The sequence below is a fragment of the Ambystoma mexicanum genome, chromosome 6q, assembly GCF_040938575.1.
Source record: "Ambystoma mexicanum isolate Mex_15411 chromosome 6q, UKY_AmexF1_1, whole genome shotgun sequence".
In the NCBI taxonomy this organism is placed as follows: domain Eukaryota; kingdom Metazoa; phylum Chordata; class Amphibia; order Caudata; family Ambystomatidae; genus Ambystoma; species Ambystoma mexicanum.
The window spans coordinates 1,149,852,010-1,149,878,719 of record NC_090937.1 but is presented as its reverse complement, the minus strand read 5'-3'; the positions used below and the strand labels follow the sequence as shown (position 1 = coordinate 1,149,878,719).

The 26,710-nt window shown below is 42.9% G+C and overlaps 1 protein-coding gene across 4 annotated transcripts in view; it reads right to left on the bottom strand.

The window, feature by feature from the left end:
• Positions 1-26,710, bottom strand: part of ATP8A1 (ATPase phospholipid transporting 8A1) — a 1,730,029-nt gene that overhangs the window by 1,229,560 nt on the left and 473,759 nt on the right. For all 4 annotated transcript variants that reach the window (XM_069631739.1, XM_069631741.1, XM_069631738.1 and 1 more), the window contains exon 13: positions 12,671-12,748. In XM_069631739.1, the coding sequence (XP_069487840.1) occupies positions 12,671-12,748 (78 nt within the window). The remainder of the gene's footprint in view (positions 1-12,670; positions 12,749-26,710) is intronic.

Here is a 26,710-nt window from a genome sequence, read left to right as displayed (position 1 = left end):
AATGCAGGGTCACATCTGTGATGGGAATCAAATGACTAGACAAATACAAAAGTGGGCCAAATAATAAACAATGGTAGGCATAATGTGCAATACTAGTTTCAGGATAAGCGTGTCAGTTCTTCCAAGGTGCAGGCAGCAAAACTAGAAACTCCTAAATGGCTTCTCTCTAGCCTCACAAAGTGCAGCAGTTTGTTTCTGGGTGGACAGTCCAATATGTACAAAACACAAGTCTTTAGTAACAAGTCTTTAGCTTCCCAATGTCTGTGATTTGCCTTCTCCCGGGCTCTGTAGCAGTCTTTGAGTAGCACGGGATCCACAAAGATGTCTTCCCTTTCCTTCTTGTCTGTGAGCTGATCCTGTTGGTAGGTGGCGACTTGCCCTTCTCCTCTGATTTCCCACTCAGATGATTTGCCACAATGGGTACATAAGGATTCTGGGTCTGGGAGAACAGGGAATTGGGAGGACAGCATGGCAACTCCCGAAGTATGCATTCTGGCTCATAGGAGCCTGGCAGCGTCAGATGGTGCCAACCTTTAATCCCAAGAGAACTGGCCTTGATCCTGCTCCATTCAATTTTTTTCATTCACACTATTTTCAAGGCTTCTTCCACTGTCCTCCAGGGTTCTGTAAGTTCTTCCCCCTCTTGTGCTCCTCCACCGCTCTGCTCCTTCTCACCAATTCTGCCTCACACTCCCTTATATTACGATGTTTACAATCTTCTTGTCCTCTTCTCCAAGGCCCTCTTCTGTAGCCACCGCTCATCTGACATGCCCAACCAAGATCCTCTGGACCCTGTGATGAACCCTGCAGAGTCCTCACTGATCCGCAGACTAAAGTCTCCTTCCATATGGCCAGGGGAAGGCAGCCGCTACCTGAACCTAACCCTGTTGGTGGAATTATGAAAGAGTATCACATGGGAGGAGATGGCTGTCAGGGGGCAGTGGCGACTCCTTTGGGAGAGACGCAGTATTCCTCTTCTTGTGAGGATGAAAGTCTTATAATTCCAGAATATCTAATGGAATGCTATCACTGCAGAAGTCCCACCCATGAGAAAACCCAAAACATTCTATGCAAGGCTGCCAAGGGGTGAAGCTTACTGATAGTGATTAGTCCCTAAAGGTTGGTGGAACTCACATTGCCAAAGCCACAAGGAGGACTGGTAGAATAATATCCTTGGGGGCAATTTGGTTGCAGAAAGACATGAGTGGCAACGAGACTGCCCTTCCTAAAAATTAATGTTCAGGAGAAGAGTGCCTTGCCTACTTGGAAGTGTCAATGGGCACTAAAGTGAATCTTGTCTTTTCTGAAAGGTTGTTCAAATTCACAAAGATGCAAACTGCTGAAGCTGAAGTTAATGTTGGTGTTGCAGAAAGACAAGTGGCAGAGCTGCTGCCCTTCTGAAAGGTGAATGTTCAAAGGAAGAGAGCCTTGCCTACCAGAAGGTGTTAAGGAGCAATAATGTGAATATTGTCTTTTCTAGAAAAGTGCTAAAAGGTGCACATTGCTGAAGTTGTGGTAACACTTTCTGTGGTCAGTGAATTTAAAACTTCAGAAGCACAGTTGAATGTTGAGCGTCTTTTCACCTGTTATATTAATTCATACTACTCAGCATTCTTTTTAGTGCCTAGGTCTGTGTTGTTTGTAGTTTTAATAGTGCACACAGTTATCTCGTTGCACATTTTTGTTTTTAACAGTATGTTAATTTTACCTACATCTTAATTGTTTTTTAGTGGTACTTTGTTTCATTGCTCCCAAAGTTCATCAAATTGGTTATTCTTAACCTTACTTCATCCACGCAGTGTGCGGCATCCAAGCTGCCTTTGTGGCAAGGATACAACAAAGAAACTACAACTCCCAGCCCTATTGTAGTTGTCTGTCTCTTTTAGACGCCGTCAGGGATGCCAGTGCATTTGAGCCGGTGAGTGCCGTACTGCAGTAACTCTTCTCCGTAGTGCTGACTCACAGAACCACTTTTTAAGTATATATAAATATTGGGATTATAAATTAACACTCACATTTGACAATAGGATGTCACATAGTGATTTACTCATGCAAATTCAGGGCAATCGTAAAGCCAGGCTGGAAGCTATTGTACAAGATGGTGCACACGAGGTCCCAGTACAGAATTATATCGGCAATCATCCTACTGTGAATGACCAGATGGATATATACAAAGATAATGCATCAACAAATACAGAGGGATTTACTAATTTAGAGAATCATGTGGAGATCGGGATCGTTGCCTGTTGCAAATTAACACCCCCCACTGCCCCAAAGACAATGTTGCTAAACACTCGATTGTTGGTATGCCATGCCACAGAAGTAGCTGATTATATTAATGCAGCAAAGTTGGATCTTGCTATTTTGACAGGAACCTGGCTACAGGAAGCCAATTTACATTCCGTTCAACTAGCCACACCTTTAAGCTACAAGGCTCTGCATGTAGACCGAGTGGGACAGAGGGGAGGAGGAGGGTAGCCATAATTTTCAGGGAATGCTTTAATGTTTTTCTATCTAGCTCACCAGCACTTGATGCCTGTGAGGCCATGTTGGTGAAATTGACCCTGAATTCCACATCAACACTCTGACAGTTGGTGTTGCAACTCAGACCGTTTGTGCAATGCAGGTTCATCGCTCTACCTACGGATTACCTCCTCTCAAACGCCTCACATGCATGACTGAAAGAGGTAAGAGTCCTATTTAAAGACTCTGTTGGGAGGGCGACGCCCACAGGTGGTGCGCCCATGCTAGCCACTGAGCATGGTGAGAGTTTTTGCCAAGATGGTTAAGCAACAGGAAAATTGGTTTTGGCAATATGGAAACAGGGGGTAGCAGTTTTGGGTTGGCTATTTTGTTGTAGTCCTTTTTGGCTGTTTTATTGTTGCGCTATTGATAGTTGTGTTTTATTTTCACCCTGAAATATATATGGCAAAATATTGCCAGTAGTAATTCAGATAGAATGGTCTGGTAAGAGAAGAGTGGTCTCTATGGGAGGTACGACGTTCATTCATCGCCCGTTTTGTTTTGTGCCGAACAGGTTTGCCCCCAAAAAATTAAACAAAAATAAGGGCTGAGGGTATGGGCATACAACGGGTCGGTTGGGGAATAGGGAATGAATAACTTGGGAGCCTTCACAAATAAAAAAAGAAAAACATTTCAATTCGTTTTTCGTGCAAACATTTTTGGCAAGAAAAGCTGCAAAAATAATAAATGGGCATGAATGAACGTAGAACCCTCTCTGGAATATTGAATCTGGTTTTAATGTATTCTGGCTCTGGATTTATATTTGAATCTAGTTTGGTTGACAGCCTTTGAGAGGGCCTCTTGTTTTGATATCTGTTGTAGATCGGGAATAAACAGGTGACAAACAGGTGTAAAAAGAAAAGGAGGAAAACAAACAAATTGTCCACAACATAAACAGGGAAATGAAAGTGTGCACAGAGTAAGTTACCTATAGCACTTTTCATGATCACTCTGCATAGTTGCTGTAAAACCCACCCCCTTTTTTAGCCCAGAGTGGATTCAAAGAGTGCGTGGTACAGTGGTGGCTGGTACAGGGCATTTGTGTACAGGGCACTTGGTAAGAAAAAGAGGGACAGAGATGGGCATAGGAGAATTGAAGCAGGTGAGGCCCTAGATAATGAGACTCCAGAGGACATTATAGACTTTGTTTTCTAATGTACGCAGTATTGCACCGCCAGGGCGATCAGCCGGGCAGGGTGCGTTACCGCATTGTCCAGCCCAGCCACATGACAGAGCATAGCTTCAAAGTCAAGTGCAACCTGCACAGGTGCAGCCTGGGCCAGTGCTTCAGGTTTCTAGGAGACCCCACACATGCCGGCACGTCTGTTAGGAGGGGAGGTGCGCAGTATAGATGAGATACTATGATTCATTAGGAGCCCCTGAGGCAGATACCAGGCAGACCACCAGAGGAGAGAGAGGAGCACCCTTGTCTGTTCACTGTTCACGTTCCGTGGACACTGGGAAATTTACAGAGTCTGCCTAAGGAGTTTCCTAGCCTTAGGGACGAACCGCATCAGTTAATTGAGGAGATGCTCACCGTCGCACAGTGCTATAATCTCGCTTGGGCAGATATCAACCTGCTCCTGGAAGTAGTTATCCTACCCAAGAGCATTCTAATTGGGTGGCAGCGGATATCAGTACTCAAGACATTCTTGAGCAAACTAGAGATAGGTTAATAGCAGCAATCCCAGCCATCTGCCCCAAAAAGACAGACTGTGCAAAGATAGGGAAGTGTATTCAAAACAAAGGAGAATTGCTAGTAGATTAATTTAGACCGACAAAGTAGTGTTCAATCAGAAAAAGAGAGGTTTGTTGCTCCCGGCTATCTTGCTTGTAGTTTGTGAAATAAATATTTTTGACACTTTGGTTAATAATTATTTCACAAACTACAAGCAAGATAGCCGGGAGCAACAAACCTCTCTTTTTCTACTTACCAAACTGGGGCTTAGGCTAAACCCCAAAACCGCTCCTGTGATCTTGCCCCAAAAAAATCGTAATCACAAAACATTTGGAGCTTAGCACTGGCAGGTTCCATTCCTAGAGCCTAAAACACACCCAGTGTTCAATCAGTACTCGGGCATTACTATAGCAAACTTATCTGTATCTGGCCTGTTACCCCAAAATCCAAGCACAATTGAGCACCGAGGATCATGGAGCTAGTGGCAGTTGCGAACCATTGAGTGGGGTGCCAGGACCAGAGAAAGTAGAATATTTAGAGTACGATTATGACTTTACTACTGCAGATTTTACAGGGACAGGTGCAAGCCAGTGGTTAAAGGGGAGGGAGGGACTTAGGCCCTAAAACTGATGCACATGCCTTCCTTCTTAGTCCCTCAGCTCCTGTCAATTTCCTAGTAAGAGATGTACTGTGTAAGCTTTGGTGAAATATAGATCATACACCAGATGGGGTGTTAAGTGTTCACCATAATAATGTTGATGCTGTTCTAATGACCATTCAATTTGCCCCAGAAGGAGAATTGTGGGAAGCGGCACAGTGGACAGGGGATCTGAAGGAATTAAACTACTCCATATGAGCTTCCATGTGGTAAGTGCATGATAATGAGGTGGGGTACATCCACACAACCGAACCTGTTAGAATCACGGTTCATTATTTCAAGAAACTACCTTGCAAACCTCAATACCGTCTGTACCCAGAAGCGGAACAATGGATTACCTATGTCATTGAATCACTTCTCAAGCAAGGTATTATTTTCCCAACTACTAACCCTTGAAACACTCTGATAATGCCTGTCAGAAAGCCTGTGAAGATACTTTTTATATTGTCCAAGATTTGAGAGCCGTTAATGCAGTAGTGATCCCTTTCATCAGAGTTTTGCCAAATCCTGCTAGCATATTGTCTTGTACTCTTCCGAATGAAACACTGTAGTGGATTTATGGTCTGTGTTCTTTTGTGTTCCAAACATGAAGACAGTAAGTATCTATTCGCATTTTCACACAGAGCAATTCAGTACCCCTGGGCGAGGTTGTTCAAGGGGTATACGGATTGCCCTACCCTGTTTTCTCAGCAGCTGAAGAAAGACTTGGGCAATGTTCCCAGGGAGGTCAGTACTAGTTCAATACATCTACCACCTATTCATTGCCACCCCATCCTATGTAGCAGGCAAATAAGATACTCAAATATGAACAGCCATAGCTCACAAATGTCACAAGGCATCTAAGCAGAAATAACAATTGTGCAGTGTGACGAATTTGAGGAATTCATCACTTCTCCTTTGAGGCTAGGAAGGTGAGCCAGCTAAACCAACCCCTCCCTAAGGCTTTGAGAAAGTGGGACCACACTGGGAGAGACTCCCCTTCAAGAGACGACTCCCAAAGTCCCTATATCAAATGCTTTACAAATGATCATTTTATTCAGTTTGCTGCGTTCATTAAGATGCCAAATTGGCATTCAATATTCTGTAGCGTCTGCTGGATTTGGTGCAAGCGGGCGGATTTGTGACCTTAATACGGGGTTGTTGATCATTCATTGGTAGGGGATAGTGCTGAAGTTCAGAAGGAAATAGATAGCAGTGGGGTAGTGCTAATGGAGGATCAATTGACAAAGTGTGTGCTGCCACAAAAGATATTCAAAAGAAAAAAAGATTTAAATGTATTGCTTGAATTTTCCCCATCACACTTTGAGCATGCCCACAAGCCTACATGTGGTAGGCGCCATACCCAAAGGGCCAAGGGCCAGCCATCACATGGCAAGGGATTATAGCACACAGGAATTATAGAGCAACCTGTCCATGTGTTCCTGAGATGACAAGCAAGAATGAATTATGCACTGCTGTGACCAATGCATTTATCAAAAAAAGTAGGAGAGACATGGAAAGAATAGGAAAGATGATGATTAACAAACGGTTCAATTGATCTTGTGATTTTCAGGACAGCCCTCAAAACCTGGTTCTGCCATAAGTAACTGCTTCAAAGATTATCAAAACATGCTCTATTCGCCGCCTTCTACTGTGGCCACAGTGTTTTCCCTCTCTTCTTGAGTATGGTGTTGAGAACCTAGAAAAACTTGTAAGGTTGTACTTTACACATTAAAAAAACGGCAGATCTAACTTGACGATAGGGAACCTTAAAGGAGCTTCCGTTTCAAATTCAACAGACCCAAGAACCATACAGGTCTCATCCATCGGGAACCATGAGATAAACTGCACAGTTCCTTCTGTATTTGTGAAACACTGATAGTTTCGTCCCTGTCACGCAACCACGACTGCGATTCTTTCTGGCTTTGATTCACTACTGTCGACTCGCTATGCCAAACACTCCTACCTTTTGGTTCTTCTGGACTTGTTAGCAGTATTCAACACGGTCAACCACTCTTCTGCTCTCCTCTCTTGATCTCTTTTAGGTTTCAAAGGTACTGTTCTTTGCTGGTGTCAGTCTGATCTTTCTAATTGCACTTACTCTGTCTCATGGGCTGACCACACTTCGTCTGTTTCTTCAACATGGTGCACCTCAGGGCTCTGTCCTGGGGTCCTCTTCTTTTCTCTATATATACGATTCCCCTTTCTTCCATCATCACTTCCTTCATTCAGTCTCATCACTTTTATGCCAGTGACTGAGCTTTTCCTATCCTTTTCTCCTGTCACTCCATCTATTCACGCTACTCTTGTCTTTTGTCTTCTAGTTATTCAGTCTTGGATGTCTGATTATTTTCTCCACCTTAATCCTTCCAAGACTGAGGTTCTTTTCTTTCCAGCTATTACAATTCCTCCTCATCTTCCCCACCTCTCATTCTTTTTCCCATGCCTTTTGGCCCATCTCGTTGTCTGCTTGTGTCCTTGCCGTACATATGGATTGTTCCCTCACTTTCTCTTGTTATATCTTTGCTCTCTCGGTTTGTCGCTTAAACTTCTTTACTATTTGGAAAGCAAGGCCAGTCCCTTCATGCCACTAAGATACTTGTCTCATTCCTCCTTTTCCCTCATCTATTTTATTTCTCCAGTCTTGTCCTTGGTCTTCCTGCTACTCGCCTCAGTCCACTCCGCTTTGTCTACAACTTGTCTATACATCTCCTTCTCTTCCCATCTTTTCGCAATTTTATTTCTTCAGCTTTAGCAACTTAGTTGGCTCCCTTTTCATTCTTGTTTCCTCTTTAACTTTCTCGGTCTTGTCTGTAAATCTCTTCATAATTTGGCTCCCCTTACCTTTCCTGGCTTATATCCTTGTACTCTATGTGTGAACAATTGACCGAATTTAAAGGGTCACAATTTATATATATATATATATATATATATATATATATATATATATATATATATATATATATATATATATATATATATATATATATATATATATGGGTTTTGGGGGGGTTTGGCGTTGGGCAGGGGGTTGTGGGGGGTTTCCCCCCACATATATGTTACAATTGACCTTCACAATTCGGTCAATTGTGAAAAGGTCAATTGTAATTCGAACAGTTGTAAAACGAGCAATTCATATAAAACCTGTTTTTTTGCTCTCAATCATTTTCTTCTTTCTGTTCCTCGTGCTCCATCGCGCTTTCGCTCTTTTTCTATGATTGCATTCTGGCTCTGGAACGCACTTCCTCTTCCTCTCTGCTCTTGTTCCTCCGATCCTCAGTTCTCTTCCCGTCTTAAGGACTATCTTCTTTCCTCCTAAACTGAACAACGGTATTATCCTGATTTGTACCGGTTTTAATGTCTTGTTAAGCACTTTGGCGTAAAGCGCTCTATAAATACAAATAAAATACAATTACAAATAGTTGAAGTAGTTGTGGTTGGTTTTAAGTGATTGTCATGGTGGTTGTGTTCTCAGAATGTTTGTAAAATGGTTGGTGGCATGACAGGATTTCGGTTTGTGTGTTTGGTTGCTCTGTGTAGTTGAGCAGGTTTGCACTCCGGTATGGCAGACCAGGGCAAAAGGAGGGTATGTTTTGTTTTGATGGGTGCGAGTGTAGGCAAGTTTGCTGCTTTTGCGTAGCAGTTTATACCCTCTTGTGGGTAGGTTGTACTTTAGTGTGGCAGGCCTTAGGCCCTGGTGTGGCTGGCCAGGGCATAAGGAAGTATTTGGTTGACTTTAGATTGTAAGTTAACCTGTTGTGCATTGTCTGTAAGGTTTTGATTCGGAGTGGTTGTGCATGATTGAGTGTTAGGTTGGTTCTTGTGTTGCAGAGGTGTGTGGTATCTTGCATGTGCTGCTTTGAGAAAGCCTAATAGAATGGGGAATGCAAGGGGCTGCTGATTCTGGGAGTGACCGTTGCTCATGACCTCTGTTAGGGAGAATTCTCATAAATGGCTGATTTCCCTTACCTAAAGAGTCCTCCAGCAGCTTTGCTGAATTTCTAGGGTTTGTTTTTTCCACCTGGTAAGAGTGTGAGCCTTTTTCCCACTCTTACATATTTTCTATGTGTATTTTCACTGTTCGTGTGATCTTGGGCACTGGAGCCTCACCTACTCCATGCGCACCACTTTTTGTGTGCGTTACACAGCACCTTCAGTGCAGTGACACAGGGTTGTCTTTGAGACTTCCCAATGACTCCATTTTTCTAGAGCTGACTACTGTCCCCCAGAAACAGGTAAAGTTGCCATTAACTTTATATAGTCACTTTAAACTGCAGACCCAGTACACCCCATCTTACATGGAGTACTGCAAAGGGTTAATTCTTATCCCTTTTTGTCTGTACCTCTTGAAGCCTTGTTTCGCTCCCTTAACTTTAAGACTTGGCTGATGGCAGTGGTATCTACCCTAACTTTTCTACCGCGATTATATTATATAAATGTGGTATTGTTTTAGGCTATTATATTAGCCTCGAACATAAGCCCGCTTGACCAAATACATTTTATTTTGGTTCCAGCTGGGTTTATTCACCATTTCTTTTTGTTAAAGTCTTTCTCGTGTTTTTCTGTGCACGCCAAACCGGGGATGATTTCTTTGTTCGATGTCTTTTCGCAGGCTTCTGCACAGAAGCCCTCCTTAAGGCACCTGATAGTCTAGGTAGGCAGGATGTGAGGGAGGGATCTTCGGACCCCTGCCATGGGTTGCCTTAGTAACTCAAGTCGCAATCTTGTCTGATTGGCTAAGGGGACTGGCCTTGCCAGGCCAGCCACCCTGCTGTGTGATTGACAGCCAGGCTGTATGAATGGGGGAAAACTGTATAAAAACTAGGTCTCTGGGTCTGGAAGAGTAGAGTCGCCACTGGAATGAAAGAACCAACGAGGATCTGGAAGAAGAGGACCCCTACCACGACTGAACCGCCCGGTGAAGCCCTGCTGCAAGTCCGAATCTCCAAATCCGACGACAGAGAAGATCCTCCAGGAAACTTCTTCCCTTGAGCTGGTGGGACCAACCAGTTAGCCCAAACTACAAGCCAGGACCCTCCTCTTGTCGAATTTGCTGTTCAGAGCTACAGTGGGCCGGATAGCCAGGAAGGTCGGACCCTGCTTGGGTTTTAAGGAGCGCTCCTTTTATTTGTTGTTTTGCTCTGCTGCTGGCTTCTTCCCTGAGTGGCGCAGGACCCTCCAGTCTTCCTACTTCGTGTCAGTCGGACAGTCACTTCAGGAACCGTGAGCCTGCAGGAACCACCAGCAACGTCCGCCTCAGCTCCAGCTCCCTCTCCGTTTTAAGGTACTGTGCAAATCCGGTTGTCCGTTTTGTTTAACCACGGTGAAAGTGTTTGAAATCTTTCTCCAATGCGAGGGCTTGTCCTTCTCTTCTCTTTGAACTAACTTTTCTACCAACCAACCTTGTCCGGAATCTGTGCCATGAACTTTACCGCAAACTACATTGAACCATATTATCTTGAGCAAAAGACCTTTGAACCATTGACTTTGGCCCTAAGCCTTTTCTATCCGAATTTAACCTTGTAGTCCCCCTTGTTCAATTGCCATGATTACTTACCTGTTGGTGTTGCCTAATTTCTAATAACTTTGTCTTTCCCTCCCTTTTAAATTGCTGGAGTGCCATTTTGCTCCCACTTCATTTTGTGAGCTTAACGTGTCTAGAATTTAAGGGAAGTGGTGTGGTGTATTTATGATTGTGATTTTTAACTTGCTTATAATAGTGAAACGTTATACAACTGTTGAGTAAATAAATATATATTCTTTTACTTAGAAACCTTGAGTCAGTGTTTGCCTGAATCATATTAATTTCTGTCCTTTGTGTAACTATTTGTACTGCTCACTTACTCTTAAGATAAGTCTGGCTGCTCCGCTACTGCTACCACTATAACTGTGTAGTACAGGCTTGTACCAAAGGTGAAATTGTACTGTCACTTGTAGTCTTAATTGTGTGTAGTGTTCCCAAAGGGTACTGCATTTAATTCTGCCTAACAACCTCAACATGGGAGCTTGGACCAGAAGGATGCATTCTCCCTATTCTCGTGCCTGACCTTCTGCTGTAACTTGAAGTAATAAAGAGTACATTTTGTTGTGTACTTTACAGCTCAGTGTGGTTCCTGCGTGTTGTCTCCCATGCCTGAATACTTCATGGCCCACATAGAAAGGATCAGTATCCTTCTCGAGTCAGCATAAAAATAGGCAACAACCCACGTAGTTTGTAGGGGCAAAGAGTTCATCAATGATTGGCCCCATACATTCAATGGGCGGATGAGCAATACCAATGTCCATGTCTCATGCATCAGGGCATCAGCTGGCAAAGAGAAATTCCTGTTTGCAGATATGGCACATCAAGTATATAAATGCAGTCCTTGAATACCCAAAACCTAGATCCACTACAGATTTGCAGAGAAGAGAATGCATCCCTAGAACATTGATTGGTGTAGATGAACTATCCTTTCTCTTGCGCAGAAGAGAGGCCTTAAGCGCCAAATATATTGTTTTGAGGTGGACATGGTTACCTGTCCAGAAGAGCGAAATGACTTGAGTTAGGATGAACGATTTCTTTGGGAAGAAGAGATTACACATTTTAAGGTTCAGAAAGTTATGAAGGCTGTGATTGTTTTTGTCCACTGTTAGCAAAGTGTGATTCTAAAGCAAGATCACCATCCTTGTGGCAGACTAGCTTTATGGCTCTCAGGTCCAACAGCATCTTCACTTGTTCAACAATTCCAAGGTCCCTAAATGATTACAGGAAGATGGAGAGAAATACAAGGAATGTGTGAAAGAGAACAAAACACTGAAGAAAACATGTAAGTATGTTTTTACTTTGCCTCTGTCTGCAGTTGGGCCAGCCCTGCTTTCCTTTACTGGCTGTGATGTCACAAAACTCATGGAAACCTCTTGCACTGAATTGTTTAACTGTATCACCAAAAGGCTGAACAGGCTGAGGCTTTCTTGGAGACAACAGGACACCGTTCTGCCACCACAAGGCTTAGAGCCTCAATAGTGTATGATGCAAAAGATTGTTGACTTAAAATGTAACGTCTAAAACCTCCTCCAGGGGTGTCCAGTAGTAAGAGCTTATCTAGATCGGTCTGTGCAGGGAAACAGCGGATATTAAACCAATAACATTGCAACTGTTCATGTGAAAGGATTGTAACATTGCGATCAGGTTCCTCCACTACTTCTCCATCTTCGTTATTTTCTGTACTTAGTTAGGAGTTTCTCGGACTATCAGCTCTATTTATCATTAAAATGCATTATTTCTTAGTCGCCTTCAAGATGTAGGACTTTGTGAGTGTGGCGAATTAGGTCAGACAGATGTTCTCCATGTGGATCATGAGCCAGCAGCTGAAGCAGTGTTGGCATCTTTGGACGAGGGGGTACATGAGGCGATGGAATGATCGGGACCATTAAGAGCTAGAACAGGTACAACCCGAAAGCCTATCGGATGAAGAAGAAATAGCTATGCCATGATGGGCAACAATTGGAAACATGCATCTTCCTTATTGTACACCAACCTCAGGCCTTGAGGAAATGGCAGGCATAGCTAACCGCAGCAGAACAAGACGGCGAACTGGCTACAGGAAAACAGGTAAGTTGAGGTGACTAAACTGCCTTGGAGAAAGTAGAGTGCAGAAGAGTGAAACCAGAGTCATCATTGCCCATAATGGATTCTAGAGGGTCTTGCAACTGGCCTCTAAGATTTGTCACAACAAGTGAAAATTATCTATATATCTTTAGTAATTGGAGTGGTTTTTCTTTTTTGCCAAGGCTGCTTTTGTTCTGGTTTTGCCTTCCGTGCAACAACATAAAAAAAGAAACATCATATCTACCTGCCCAAGTTCTTCATTAAGATTTGACGTCCGTGCCATGGCAGAAGTATCAGTTGGTGCATAATGCATGTCCATATCCTAGAGGGAAACCGAGACAAAAAGAAAATAAATTCTTACTAATGCTCTTAATTATTATTTAGACATTTTTGTTGCCGCAAAACAAAAAATCTGTGCAATAAGATAAACTGGCATATACACACCCACAGGCCCTGCCTTATTTTGTAGCATTAGATTACCTTTCTGACACAAAAAACAAGCATTGACAATGCCAACGGTTTTGGCTTTTGTGTAGGCATGGGAAAGGCAATTGCCAGGCACTGCGATAATGGTATTAACTGGACACTGATAGTAGCAGCTGCAAAATGGTGCGAGCACCTGGGCATCTAATAGCAATGCCTGTCAAATGCCATATATTTATATACAAGCCAAATCTGTCGGCTTTGCAATGCTTGTTTTTAATTGGACTTCAGTGAAGGAGACACATATTGCTTATTAATCGAGTGCTGAAGGCAGACCTGGTTAAGACATTTTTATTGCATCTATAGCACATATACAGCTCACATTTAGTCAATTCTCAGAAGGTTTCTCCCGAAAAACAGTGGCAGGCACTTCGAGCACACCGTTTGATGGAAAGGCTTGATAAAGCTATCTCAAAGAGACCCTGGGAGGATGTGTTTTGGGAGTGGGGGGGAAGTGCGTAGGAATGGTCATAGGGATTAGCATAGTCATGTGCAGTCAACGGGTGGGTAAATAACCAAAAAATACCTACAAGCTGGTTCCCTCCTATGCCATCTGTTCCCTAGCTGTACTCTAATGCAATAGCTTTGCTTTAAGTGCCATTTAATAGCTAAATAAACAAAGTCGTTGTATCTGCTAAAAACCAAGCCCCAATGAGCGACTGACTAGGCCTCACAACTGGGGAATGGTTCTTAATACGATTTTGAGTAGACTCACCCAAATTGTTGTTTCAAGCCATGCCCATGATTCAGCAGAAAGAACCATTAGCCAGCAATACACTGCAGCGTGAATTTAAAAAAGCAAGATCTTAAGGGGCACAACGATTTCCATTTTGTTTCTGTTGGGGTGATCTGGACCTCTGACTGGGGAGAATCACAGCATAGTGGAGCAACCAAATAATGCTGTTGCCATGCCTACACACAAGGCAAAACTGTTGGGATTGACAATGCTTCTTTTTGTGTTGTGGTGCTTTGAAACACAATTTGCTGTATAGGCGCCTTACAAAAACTCAATACAATTACACCAAGTCCAAATTTCTCTCCTGCCTATACACACCAGTGAGGTGCCAGCATGGCATAATAACAGGTCCTGGTGAGGTAACGTGTACGAATAAGTCATGTGATTAACATAAAAAAAAGAACATTTATTCTCGCCTCCCGCTCCACCTTTAGCCCTGCGTCCCATGCAACACTTGAGAGCCCCCCTAAACAAATAAGTCAAGCTGTCAAACATTCACTGGCACAGCAATCTCGAAGCTTCGCCGGAACACTAAACATACTACAGCTAATAGGTCTCTACACCATTCAATTCTCCTAATAATTGGTAATTCAGCTGCAATGAAAAATTCTACAGTTGCATGCAATGTAATTGCTCCGTTTGCTTTCATATATGTTCAGATTACAGTCTGCCGGAGGCCACACACTTTTGATGAAGTCATTACAATAGTAGTAAGGCGCAACATAAATATGAAGCAACATAATTTATATACAGAAAAGGTAGCTCTGCTGTAATGTAGTAGTCTATGTAAGCAGGACTTTGACTATCCTCACTACGTTCAGGCGACAGAGCGGTTCTCTGTAGCTTGTTTGGGGCAGCGTATGTGTCATTCTGTATTGCTATACATGACAGAAAGAGTTTACTATATTTAGTACATGTTGTCCCTCAAGTAAGTGCTTTCGTAGATAGACCCAACAGCTCAAAACACATTCTCCTAGCTGCTTAGAGCGTGCCCTGCTGGGCATGACTAACGTGACAGCTGCTGTTCTGTACTATGAACACGTGAGGGGCGTGGGCCAGTCCAAGCCGGCACACAGGGGCAGAACAGCCACGTCACTCCTTGCAGGAAACCTACACGAGCTTTGACCCAAGAAGCGTTGTGCTCATCATGACTGCGATGCTTTAAACTGCGACTTATTTATTTACTGCCCTTCATATACACCAACAGAGGTTTGGAGCGAATGTCAGACAAGCCACCACCAGCTCTGAATTAGATTCATTACGTTGTAAATATTAGTAACGTTAGTGAAACAAACTCTGAGTCGCCGGCGGCATCAGGGAAGCGAAACCGCCGCCGGCTATGAATTAGTTTCACTAACTTGTGCTGGTGGCGGGTTAACGACATTAATCTGCTGCCAGCATATATTTCTAACGTTAGTAAAATAAATTATATGTCGGCGGCATCGAAAAAGGTAAGCCACCACGACATTTTAATTGCACTAACGTTGCAATTATGTGCCGATGGCAGCCTGATGTTGTTAAGCTGCTGTCAGCACAGATTTGCAATGTTAATGAAAAAAATACAAAGCACACAAATTCACATACCTGTCCTCAGCTAAGAATAAAGAAACAAGATGGCTTCTTTCTAGAAATAAACACACATTGCACATTCAATCACATCACTAACTGCACAGTCAATCAGGTGCTCCTTACATCAAAACACTTGACCAATCCCCCACAAGTCACTAGATGTACATTTTCAGTGCCATTTTAAACAAAAACGTAACTCTTACATTACCTTGTTGATTTGTAATAAAACATTGTAAAATGTGAAATATATCTTGAAAGCTGCAGAAAATATATTGTTAAAGCATCAATCAAGTCAACATTTCCCTCCAGCATTCAAAGGCCAACTTCCAAGGCCATATCCCTGTATTTTCCCTCTATCCCCCCGCCCCCACCTAGGAAGGATGTGCCCTCAACATCGTCGAGAACTACCAGCACAGCCACCTTCATCTGGAAGTAGGCGCCGGAGCTTCCAACATGGCCACTGCTACTTCGTATGAACCTCCAGCATGCCTAGCCTCTGCCACCCAGTGACTCCACTTGGATGAAGGCACTCTGGGAATTTAGGCACAAAATGGAAGACACAAATTCCGCTAATCCCCCTGGAGTCATGTGGACTCCAAAAAAAAATGGGATTTTACACCGCCTACCAACACTTGTAATCCTGCGGTAAATTAGCAGGACCAAGTGGCAGTGATGGTAATTCCATTTGGTGGGCCAGTGTCTGTTTCTGAGCAACAATAACTTCTTCCCTTCGTACCTGGCATGAATGTGCTATCACAGTGAAATATTAGTAAGTCCTCTAAACTCTTGTGAAGCTTGGGTTATAGCTATTTAACAGGCATGCAACTTCCTTTTAATCAAGGACATCATTTAAGTCAAATCTTTTGAGACTAGCATTCTTTTTACATGGATAATGGCATTTGAATATATTTCTGGCCCCTTCATTTGAATAAGAGAAAACCAAGTATTGGAACATTGTATATTCATCTTTCGGCAGAACTCAACTTGTACTGCTTCTTTCCAGCTTGAAAAGCCATATTTCCCTCTTGGCCATTAAATAATGTCACAGTTCTTTAGTAATAGTGCATATATACTTCTAGATGCTAAATACATCCACCTAGTTCTCTCTTCAGAGATAGCAGTTTTTCTGCTGTTGCATCTGCTAATGCAACAAAGCCTTTTAACAATTACTGATGAGACTTCGTTGTGTAAAATCTAACAGTTGCAAAGCATTGCGAAATTCCTTGTTCATTAATTCATGAACGGCAACCCGAAATAATCGGTGCCTTCAACATTGCAGTATTCAGTAGGGAATCGCATGATTGGCAGTGTCTGTTGGCAACTTTGCATTCACTTGCCCCTCTGGCTTGTCATATGTTCTCTTGAGTTTTTGCAGCCTCCTTGTATCGCTTCAGATTTCCCCTCTGGGTATGGGGGTTCCCTAAATACTGTTCGATTACCTGGTATCAAGCCCCAAACGCCCCCAGACCAACTATTTGACATGTGTCCATTCTCGCAATGAACGACAACGATCTGGAACCCTTTTATGCACCTTATATGTATGCAATGCTTGCAGGTGTCCTTTGCCAAGCACTCCGCCAGGAACCCGTTTATGTATGTAATGCTTGCAGGTGTTCATTGCCTTCTGAGCCATCTGAGTGCTGTATTTTTGCGTGGCCGTGTATTCTGCTGCCTCAAACATAGTCCGAGTGTCATAATCACTGATCAAGTGTTGCCATCTTTTTTCTTTTTTCTAATGCAGTAACCCCTGCTTTATATCTATATTTAAATCATTTGCTTCTAATGTACTTGTTCTGGTCAGGATAGGATTCGTCAGAGGCATTATGGAAAATTGCAGATTGGACTAACTGAAGAATTGATGACGTAGGAATAAGTGTGCATAGGGGAACTTCTGAAGATTGATTTGTGTTAATCGGGGCATTATGGAAAATGACTTTTTTTGTTAGTTTAATATTGAGAATACTGAATTAATAATTTATGGATTTATATGCACATTAAGCGTGCAGCTCGTCCCACACCACAGCCATGATTACTGATATGCTACGGTTGAGCCAGAATAACCTACGATTAGTTGGCACAAATTGTACAAGACAAGAAGGCATTGCAGCTGTGACACAAATCGCTATTTGGACGGTGGGCACTTCCAGTGACTCACATAAACGACAATGAAGGCGCGGTGAGAACCATAGGGAATGCCACATGGTACATCAGCTACCAAGCAGTGACTGATTGTGTATGTTGGAGGGAAATGCCACAGGTGGGGACTTTGACACATGGTAGGAGAAAATTAAATTGTACAAGCAGGAGATAAAGAATGTTATTTCCTAAAAAAGCCACTCTGACATGTTTTATCTGTAGACATTACTGGTGGACACTTGCGCATTTTTGGTGGGATGGAGTTCCATAACATGGGGATGGCCATACGCAGTTCTCTCTAGAAGACACCATTGATTTGACCAAACCTTTGCATTTGAGATGATTGTTGAAGCATACAGAGGAGAATTTAGCTTCGGAGCAATGGGCAGTATTCCTAAATTGGTTTAAGAATGTTTCTAAGCATGTTGGTGAGTCACGGAAGAGGAGTGTTAGGGACACAAATGACAAATTGAGGCGTGCAGTACAGAAATTAACAAATAAACAAAGGAAGGCATCAAGTCCTCCTGCCTCAAAGGCACCCTTTACGTCTCATTAGCCACAAAAAGGACAAGGGGGAGGAAGGAAAAGAGATCCTATTTTTCTTTAGTACCAAGAGTATAGGTCAAACGTACGTGCAAGCACCTTCCCAGCAAGCTCAGTGCCAGACTGTAGCACAATCAACCGCAGCAGCCTCCACCAGCAACTAGCAACCAATCAAGCGCCCCTAGCTCTTCCCATACTTGTGAATGTGCGGTGTATGGGTTACCTGCTTCACATTTTCAGGGACATTTACAGCAATTACCAGGAGTTGCTACCCAGGCAGCATGCAATTTGGCAATTGTACATGCCCCTGGACTTGAGGGATTCTTCTTTCCAAATATTAGGGAATTTTTATGGTGAAGCTGATTGTATATGTACGGTGTTATTCCCAATGTCGGGTAGCCATGAATCGGTTAACCAGCGACTAACACAAGAGAGTGGGTGGGCCATGCAAGTCTCCAGAAGAGATTCAGAGAAAGCTCAAGCGCGTGAAAGGTTGTTGGTTAAAATACCAGCGTATGCCCCAGAAAGGCAGACTGGGTGAAGCTAAATCTCTGTAAACAAAAGAAGAATTAATCCCCAGCAGATTACCTGAAGAGTATGTTCACAGCATTCCGGGATTAACAAACCAGTGGGAATTGCCTAGGGGTGGCTGTGGCTGCCACTTGTGTTCAAGAGCTAATACCAATACTATTCATGTGGGGTGGCCAACAAAATCCCAAACGGAACTGTTAGCGGTTTCGCTTCACTGCATGGCTTGTCAAGAAAAAGAAGTGGAAGTAATGAGTGCAAATGGATGTCATTGCAATTACAAAATGTGCATGTGCAGGGCAGAGGTATGCATGTAAATGCAGGTGCAAACCCTAACATCAGAGCTACAGGTCGCTAAAGCGGCAGTGGGCTTAATGGTGGTGTCGCTCACTGTCCCAATGTGCCAGGTTTTCAAAATTGATTTGTGTCAAGTAATACTTCCTGCCACTATTGCAAGCAAGAAGGCCATTGTAATTGTGAGTCCCTTCCAATAGGTCAGAGCAGTAGGTACTGTGGCGGGTCAGATGAAGGACACAGACTCTTGTAGGACATTATTATGTGAATATTTATTAAAGAAAAGGATAATGACCATCTTCCCCTATGTCTATGGGGTATTCCCTACTTAACAAACTAAGGTGCTCATACCTCATCAGTGAATGTCTTAAAGGAATCGGTCTACTGTCCAAACTAACCCCAACTGACCCTACCACTATCTTAATAACTAAAGGCAGGAAAATGACTCCCTCCTCCTGGGTTCTTGCTTCTCACAAGTTTGCTGTTCAATAACTGATCTTCAAATAGTCTCTGGTGACTTCGCTAATCAGTTCATTCACTTCTCCTAATACTTTATTACTCTTTTGTTCCTTCTCAGTATGGCATTTCCTTAGTTCTGTACGTATGTCTTTTCCCTTGTCACTGGATTCTGTTAGTTTATTTTTCTCTTAAACTCTTTCCAAACGTTTCTCTTTAGTTTTCCCAGGGTAAGGTTATCCCACCTTTCTGAGATTCACTATTGAGGCTTTTATGTAATTCACAAGCTTTAGTCCCTATATTGTGTGCCTCCCTTGATATATATTCTTTTATCCTCATCTTCCGAATTCTCTCACCCATGTTTAAAAAGAAAGTGTTATAGTGCTCAGTACAATTCTATGGCTAGTTCTTTTACATTATCAGGATTTAAGCAGCTAAAAATGTACTTTAAGAACTCTACTAATGCATGAGATAGACCCAGCTGTCTCTTCGCCATAATTCTGGCCCACAAGACCTCAGAGTAAACCGCACTAGGTGAATTCACACATTTTTCGAATTTATTTTATTTTCTATCAACATAGGACATGCTATTATCAAATGATACAAGGTTTCAACTACTTCCAATTTCCAAAATCTACAGAAACGCTCTGAGTTACGCAATTTTTTATCTCAGGCCGAATACTTCCAAAGTATGCAAAATATTGAATCATAATCTTAAAATCCATAATCTTGCCCCAGAGGCAGGACATTTCTTAATATACTTCATAGGTGATTGTAAGGTCAGAAGGGCGTCCCTATATAAAGTACAGAGTTTTAAAGTGTCAAGTGCATCTCGATTAGATTAGTTTTGGGATTCCCTTAATTCTTTAAACAATATCTTTGGCTGTTCCACTAGAAGGGGATTCATGTATTTTCAAGTCTGCTGTTAGGAGCTGATCCTTTATTTTTGCATAAAGTGCCTTCCCTCTGTTGATTGTTGAGTCTACAGGCAGTCATGTGTAGTAAGAGTAAGGGATGCTAGAAATGATCAAGATGGCATGAATGCTTTTTTCTGTGCCACTTCTTCCTTAGCTGCTTCAAGCTCTTCCATCGCTTATTGATTAAAGGGTTATTGTGTAATTATCTTTTCTGCCCCCACATCCAAAACCCCTTCAGGCAGTCTTCTTTTGAGGTGTGTTTGGCGCAAACATTCTCACAAACCCAGCCCTTCCACACATGGAGCGTGAGGTGCTAAATATCCAATGGGAGATACAGAGTGCTTCCATGGTGTAGTCTGAGCCATCTGCTTTCAGTTGCGATTATAGGGAAATACATTCAGCATTCTTATGTCATCTGAATAGCCACTGAGTGGTAGATATAACATTACAAAAAACAAAGCAAATTCGAGATTGGGCTTGGATTTCAATTCCTTGCATACCATCTGTCCTAGGATGTTGCTCTATATTTATATTAATGCAGCCTCCAACTTATAGGGGGAAGAAGAGAACCTTTAGAGTGTCCACATTAGCTTTTGCATTCTAGAGAGAGGAGCAGGACACAGTGGCCAATCCTTTAGTACAGGTCTTCTTGTAGTGACCTATTAACTTTCTTTGTGGTTGTTGTCCCCAGAGAGGGTGAATGAAAAGGGGGAGGTTTACTTCATTTCTGAAGGTGATTAGCTTAGGTGCAGGTCTGGTGGCTGGAGCCTACAATTTCCAGTCTGTGAAGGTGTATTAAGAGAGCCTGTATTCAGTGTTATTTTCTCTTGCATTTCAGTGTTTCAAGCCTTCAAGGATTTGGGACTGCTAGGTATGTTGGCTTCTTGTGCTGGGTAGGTGGGTGTGTTGCCGTTGAATGCCTTGACGATAACATCCTGTTTTGAAGAGCATTTGGCTAGGGTAAGAATTTAATGGTGCATATATTTCCACACTTAAGTTTGTGATCCAGTAATGAGGCAGGTGGCAGCATGTACTACGGCCTTGAGGGGGCTGGGAGGATTCCGGGTAGCCTTGTAGGAGAGAAGTGCTATCATAAATGAGTCTGAACACTTGTTTGAAGAGGTCTTTATGAGCTGATCTTTCCGAGGATCGAGAACTGGTACCAGAATGTGTCATTTGAAGGAGAGCTATGACTTAATATCCAAGCCAAGGGATTTACCAAGACGCACAAAGGCAGGTGAAGCCACTGAGATGCGCATCAAGGAGGCAATATTGGCTCAGATTATCTTGTTTACCTAAGAGAGGAGAAGTAATTCAGTCTTTGTTGGGTTTAGGCAAGTGAACATTAGCCAGGATTGGATGGTGGCCATGCAGTCTTTAACACCGAGAATACTACTGGGAGAGGTAGACACCTCAGTGAGATTCATTTGCACGTTGGTGTACACCTATCACTTAATCTGGGTCCCCATCTAAAGATCAAGGTTGGGGGTGAGATTGTTAAATGTACAATTCAGATGTCAATTGCTTTCTTTCATTGCATGCAGAGATTTTCTTACTACGATTTGTGCAAGTACTTTTTAACTTGCCTAGTTGCTTTTTTTGATGGCTATCGGAGCATAAGTTTCTATGTGGCTGAGAGCTTGAGGCATTTTGGCTTAACAAGGATGGGGCATGTATTGAAGGAGAAGATTTTATCACTATGTTTTGATGAATAATATACTGGGTGGTGAATGATATTAAGAGAGCTCACAGTTCTTTAATCACTAGGTCAATCAATAGTGGTTTAAATCCGAGGTTTTGATTTGGTGAGTTGAGCTTGGCATGCGTTTGTAGGTTTGGGGATGGAATAGTGAGGTTTTTCAGACCTGTGTAAATGCATGAGGGGGCAGGCAGTTGGGGGTCTTTGGGGGTAAGATTTGGCCCAGTGTGTTGCTTATGTCATCTAGGAGTGTGGTTCTGCATTGTGTGATGTTAAGAGTGACTATGAGTCTTAGGAGTGAAGTTTTGATTGTTTGTTTTCTTGGTGTGGTGCTACATCTTCATTCCTTCATGAGAAAAATAGGTTATTAGGAGCCAGGATGTTACCTAAAGAGTGGTATAGAGACTGTGCGGCTTTACATTTGTGACAAGCCGTTATAAAGTGTAGACCAGGGGAAGGCTAGCCAAAGGAAGGGGCTCTCCCCCTTGAATTTTTAGACCTGTCCAGCTGACATCGTTAGCCCAGTAGCCTTAATGTGTGGGCCCTCAGGATCACTTTACACCAGTTCTGAAATTATCTATTGTGCAGGTCTCAGGTTATCAAGGTTGGCAAATATTATTCTGCCAAATCAGAAATGATGTCCACAAGGTCAGGCGACATCTTTCTCTTGTCTGTGATGACGCCGCCACGGGGAAGAGCGCAATGCAGAGTCAGCCTCCATGCCACAGCTTACTTCTGCAAAGCGTTGTGCTGAGCCCGGCCCCTCCTTTTTCTCCCTGCTCGCAGTCACCAGCATCAGAGCGGGGAGAGGGAGATCAATCAGCACTCCGATCCGGACTGGCATGGGCAGAGGATCTGTCAAGCACCCTCTGGTCTTCTCAAGCAGTTGATAACTGGCCACAGCAAGGTCACAGAGGTGAGGAGACGGGGGAGGAGGACACACCTCGAGCACAGCCTCGAGCTCGTTGCATACACAATGCAGAATTAGGCACAGGGGAGGAGCCGGATGGCATTTGGTGTGAAGTGTCCAGGGATTGGTTAACCAACCTGCCTACCAGTGCAAGCTAGTAGAGGATTGGTTGTAGCAGCCACAAAGATAACAGGAGGGCAGAAAGCCTGCAAACTTGCTCTTCCAAAGCAGGTACTGATAATAGGAGGTATTGAAGAATACAGACACAGGAGCAAGCCTGCAGATTTGTTTTTTTTTCTCATCTAGTGAAGGAAACTGGGCTCAACAAAGGCATATTTCTCACCAAGAGAAAGACAGTTGGAGGTTAAGTTTGAGGCATAAGTACAAACATGTGAAATTAGAGAGTGCTCATATTTTTGACACTACAAAGAGTATAAGCGGTGTGGAACTTAGACAGACATGGCAGCTGCAAGCATGTCACCGCCTTCACCTTTCTTACAAGAAACAGGCACACCAGCTATAAGATGGGACCGATGGAAAAAGCTGTTCGACACACATTTGATTGCCATTGGGGGAGAAAAGTTTGCTACTGCCAGAAAAGAGGCAATATTGTTGCACAATCTAGGAGCAGAGGGCCGTAGTGTCTACGATGGGTTGCCAGAACCCCCGCAAGAGGACCAAGGCGATACTGACCAATACAGCATGGCAGAAAAAAAAATAGCAAATTCACTTCGAGACAAAAAGAAGCATCACATTTGAGAGGCACAAATTCTTCCAGAGGTCACAAGAACCACAAGAGCCTGTAGAAAATGTTATTGCCGCATTGTGTACTTTCACACATACTTGTGACTTACCACTTACAGATTCACTCATACGTGATCAATTGGTCCGGTGTACCAACAGCGTTAAGATACACAGGAGAGATTACTGTCAAAAGACCTTCCATTGGAATTAGCAATAGAGAACGCCAGAAGCACGGACCAGACATGCAAATACATGTCGACCATAAGAGGGTCGAAACAAGGAAGTGACGTAGTGGCAATAAAAGGGAATGAAGAAGCTAAGCATGAACAGAGACATCAAGTGTTTTAAATGGAAGCAATCGCCATTTCTTGACGAGCATGTTTTGCCCCGCAAAAAATTTAAATTGTTTGAAGTGTAAGACGAGAAGGCATTTCGCGAGGGTCTGTCGTGAGACTGGGCATGTAGAGAATGTTGAAGCTGGAGCAAGAGTACCAGAACAAGTGGAAAGCTCTATGGTGCCACACAATTATCATGAGAAACATGTGTAAGAGGTATCAGAAGTGTCAAATAAAGGAAATGGGCCTACTGATGTCTTCATGATTGATGGAAGAGTTGTCACAATGAATGTTGACAGTTGCTCCCCTTTGACATTAATATCAAAAAGTACCTTCAAAGGATGTGTTCGAGGAAACGTAGAACAATTGGAAGAACATAATATAGAATCATATGCTTATGGCAACGTAAAGATTGAAGTTCTTGGAAAGTTTCATGCATCAATAAAATATAAGGGCAGGAGTTGTGAATCAGATGTCTACATCACACAGGAAGGATCGTCTCTTCTAGGTTGTGGAGACCAACGAAAGTTGGAAATTAGAATACAGGCAAATGCTGAGTATCCTGTTACAGTTGCAGAGGTGAAGGAAAAATGGGAACAAGGATTTCCAAAAGTATTTACAGAGGAGTTGGGAATGTTAAAACGATTTGAGCATGAGATCCGATTGAAGACTGGGGCCTCCCCAAAAGTACAAAATGTGAGGCCAGTACCACAGAACTTAAGTGACAAGTTGAAGCGGGAAATTGAGAATCTATTACAAAGAGTAATTATAGAGAGAATTGAAAGTTCAGAGTGGTTGTTCCCAGTGATGGTGGCTGCGAAGCCGAATGGAGAGATAAGGCTTTGTGTAGATTTGAGAGACTTGAACAGGAACATTTTGATAGACAGGCACCCCCTACCCATCATAGGGGAAAAATTGTCAACATTGAATGATGCAAGACTATTCTCCATTATAGATCTATCTCAGGCATATCACCAAGTGCCACTGACTGAGAATTGTCAACATCTAACAGCATTTGTGACCACATTAGGAACTTTCAAGTATTGCAGAATGCCATTTGACCTGCCGTCAGCGGCGTTCCAAAGAGTAATGGCGACAATAATGGAAGGAATACGCAACCTTGTGATATTTCAGGAGGATGTATTGATATATGCAAATTCAGAAAGCGAACATGACCTGATTCTTAAATACGTTTTAAGCAGATTTAGTGATACAGGATTGACAGTGCGTAGGAGTAAATGTAAAATAGGGGTGGAGAGTGTGGAGTACCTGGGTCATGAAACTGGTAAGGAAGGTGTGAGGCCAAAAAGATGCCTTGTGGAAGCATTGATGAGACCTCCTCCGCCAACTGATAAAGATCAAGTGAGATCGTTTTTGGGGTCGGCGGAATATTATCATAAGTTTTTGAGAGATTTGCAAAGATATCTACACCTTTAAAAGAGCTGCTTAAAAAAGGAACTACGTTCCAGTGGAATATGGAATGTGAGGTGGCGTTTGCTAAAATTAAGGAAGGGATAAGTGGAGCACCTTCGATTGGCAAACTCAATCCAGCAGACAAAAGTGTTTTGGTTGTAGATGCTAGCACATTAGGTCTGGGTGCAACATTGATTCAATATGATAAGGATAACTCAGAAAGGGTAATAGCGTTTGCTTCTCGAGCTCTGAAGGGAGCAGAAAGCAGTTACTCAGTCATTGAGCGTGAAACTTTGGCAATGTTTTGGGCGATCAACCATTTAAAATATTTTTTGTGGGGAAGGAAGTTCATAGTAAGGTCCGATCATAAACCCATGGTACAAATGTTTGAGAGTGGAAGGCGGGCATCAGGATCCCCGAGGATAAGCAGGTGGTTTTTAGGGCTTTAAACATATAATTTTGACGTGAGTTACTTACAGGGGAAAAAGAATGTGGTGGCAGATTGCCTATCTAGATTACCTGTGGAAACGGAAGAAGAGGTTGTAACAGAGGGGGAAGAGTGCGTAGTGGCAGAGGTGGAAAATGCAGTAGGGTGAGAGGTGGTCTCAAGAAGAGTGCTCTGATGAAGATCTTAAGTTGATCAAGAGGTGGACGATGAGCGGATGGCCAGATAAGAAAGTACGGGATAAAAAGTTTGAGGTATGGTGGGAGGTTAAGGAGGATTTAAGTATCTGTGATTGGAGGTTGAGAAGAGGATGGTATTTGGTGCCTCTCGAGGCACTTAGGGTCACTTTATTAGAACTAGCGCATCAGGGGCATCCAGGAGAAGGAGCAATGAAAAGAAAATTAAGACAAAGTTACTGGTGGCCAGTTACGGATAAGATGGCAGAAAGGTATGCAAAGAATTGTATGTCATGTCAGTCGAGTGATAAAAGCAAAGTAATTCGAGAGACACCAATGATTCTCAACATGGTACCAAGTCAACCATGGACAAAATTAGCTGTAGATATCATGGGCCCTATTGCAGATTTGGGTGATGGTTTGAGATATTTGTTTGTGTTGGTGGATTATCATTCCAAGTGGATGGAATGGGAGGCTGTCAGAGGTGACGGCTAGCGATTTAGTTTCATTCTTGGAAAGAATCTTTCTCAAGGAAGGGGTCCCGACTGAAGTGGTATCTGATAACGGAGTGCATTTTGTATTGGAGGTGATGAAGTCATTTTTGGTAAGTTATGGTATTTTGCATACCAGGACAGCATTGTACCACCCGAGGGCCAACGGACTGGTAGAGAGAATCAATAGATATTTGAAAGGGGGATTACAAATGGCAATGCGCATGAAACAACCATGGAGGGAAGTGCTAAATCTTTTAACATGGAACTATGTGACCACACCACACTCGATTACGGGTGTGTCTCCTTAAAGGGAAGAGAACCTGGAACAAAACTTTGTCCAAGATGGTTAGGTATGGCGAATGCAGTTCATGTAGACAGGAAAGAAATTATGAGATTGATCAGTCTT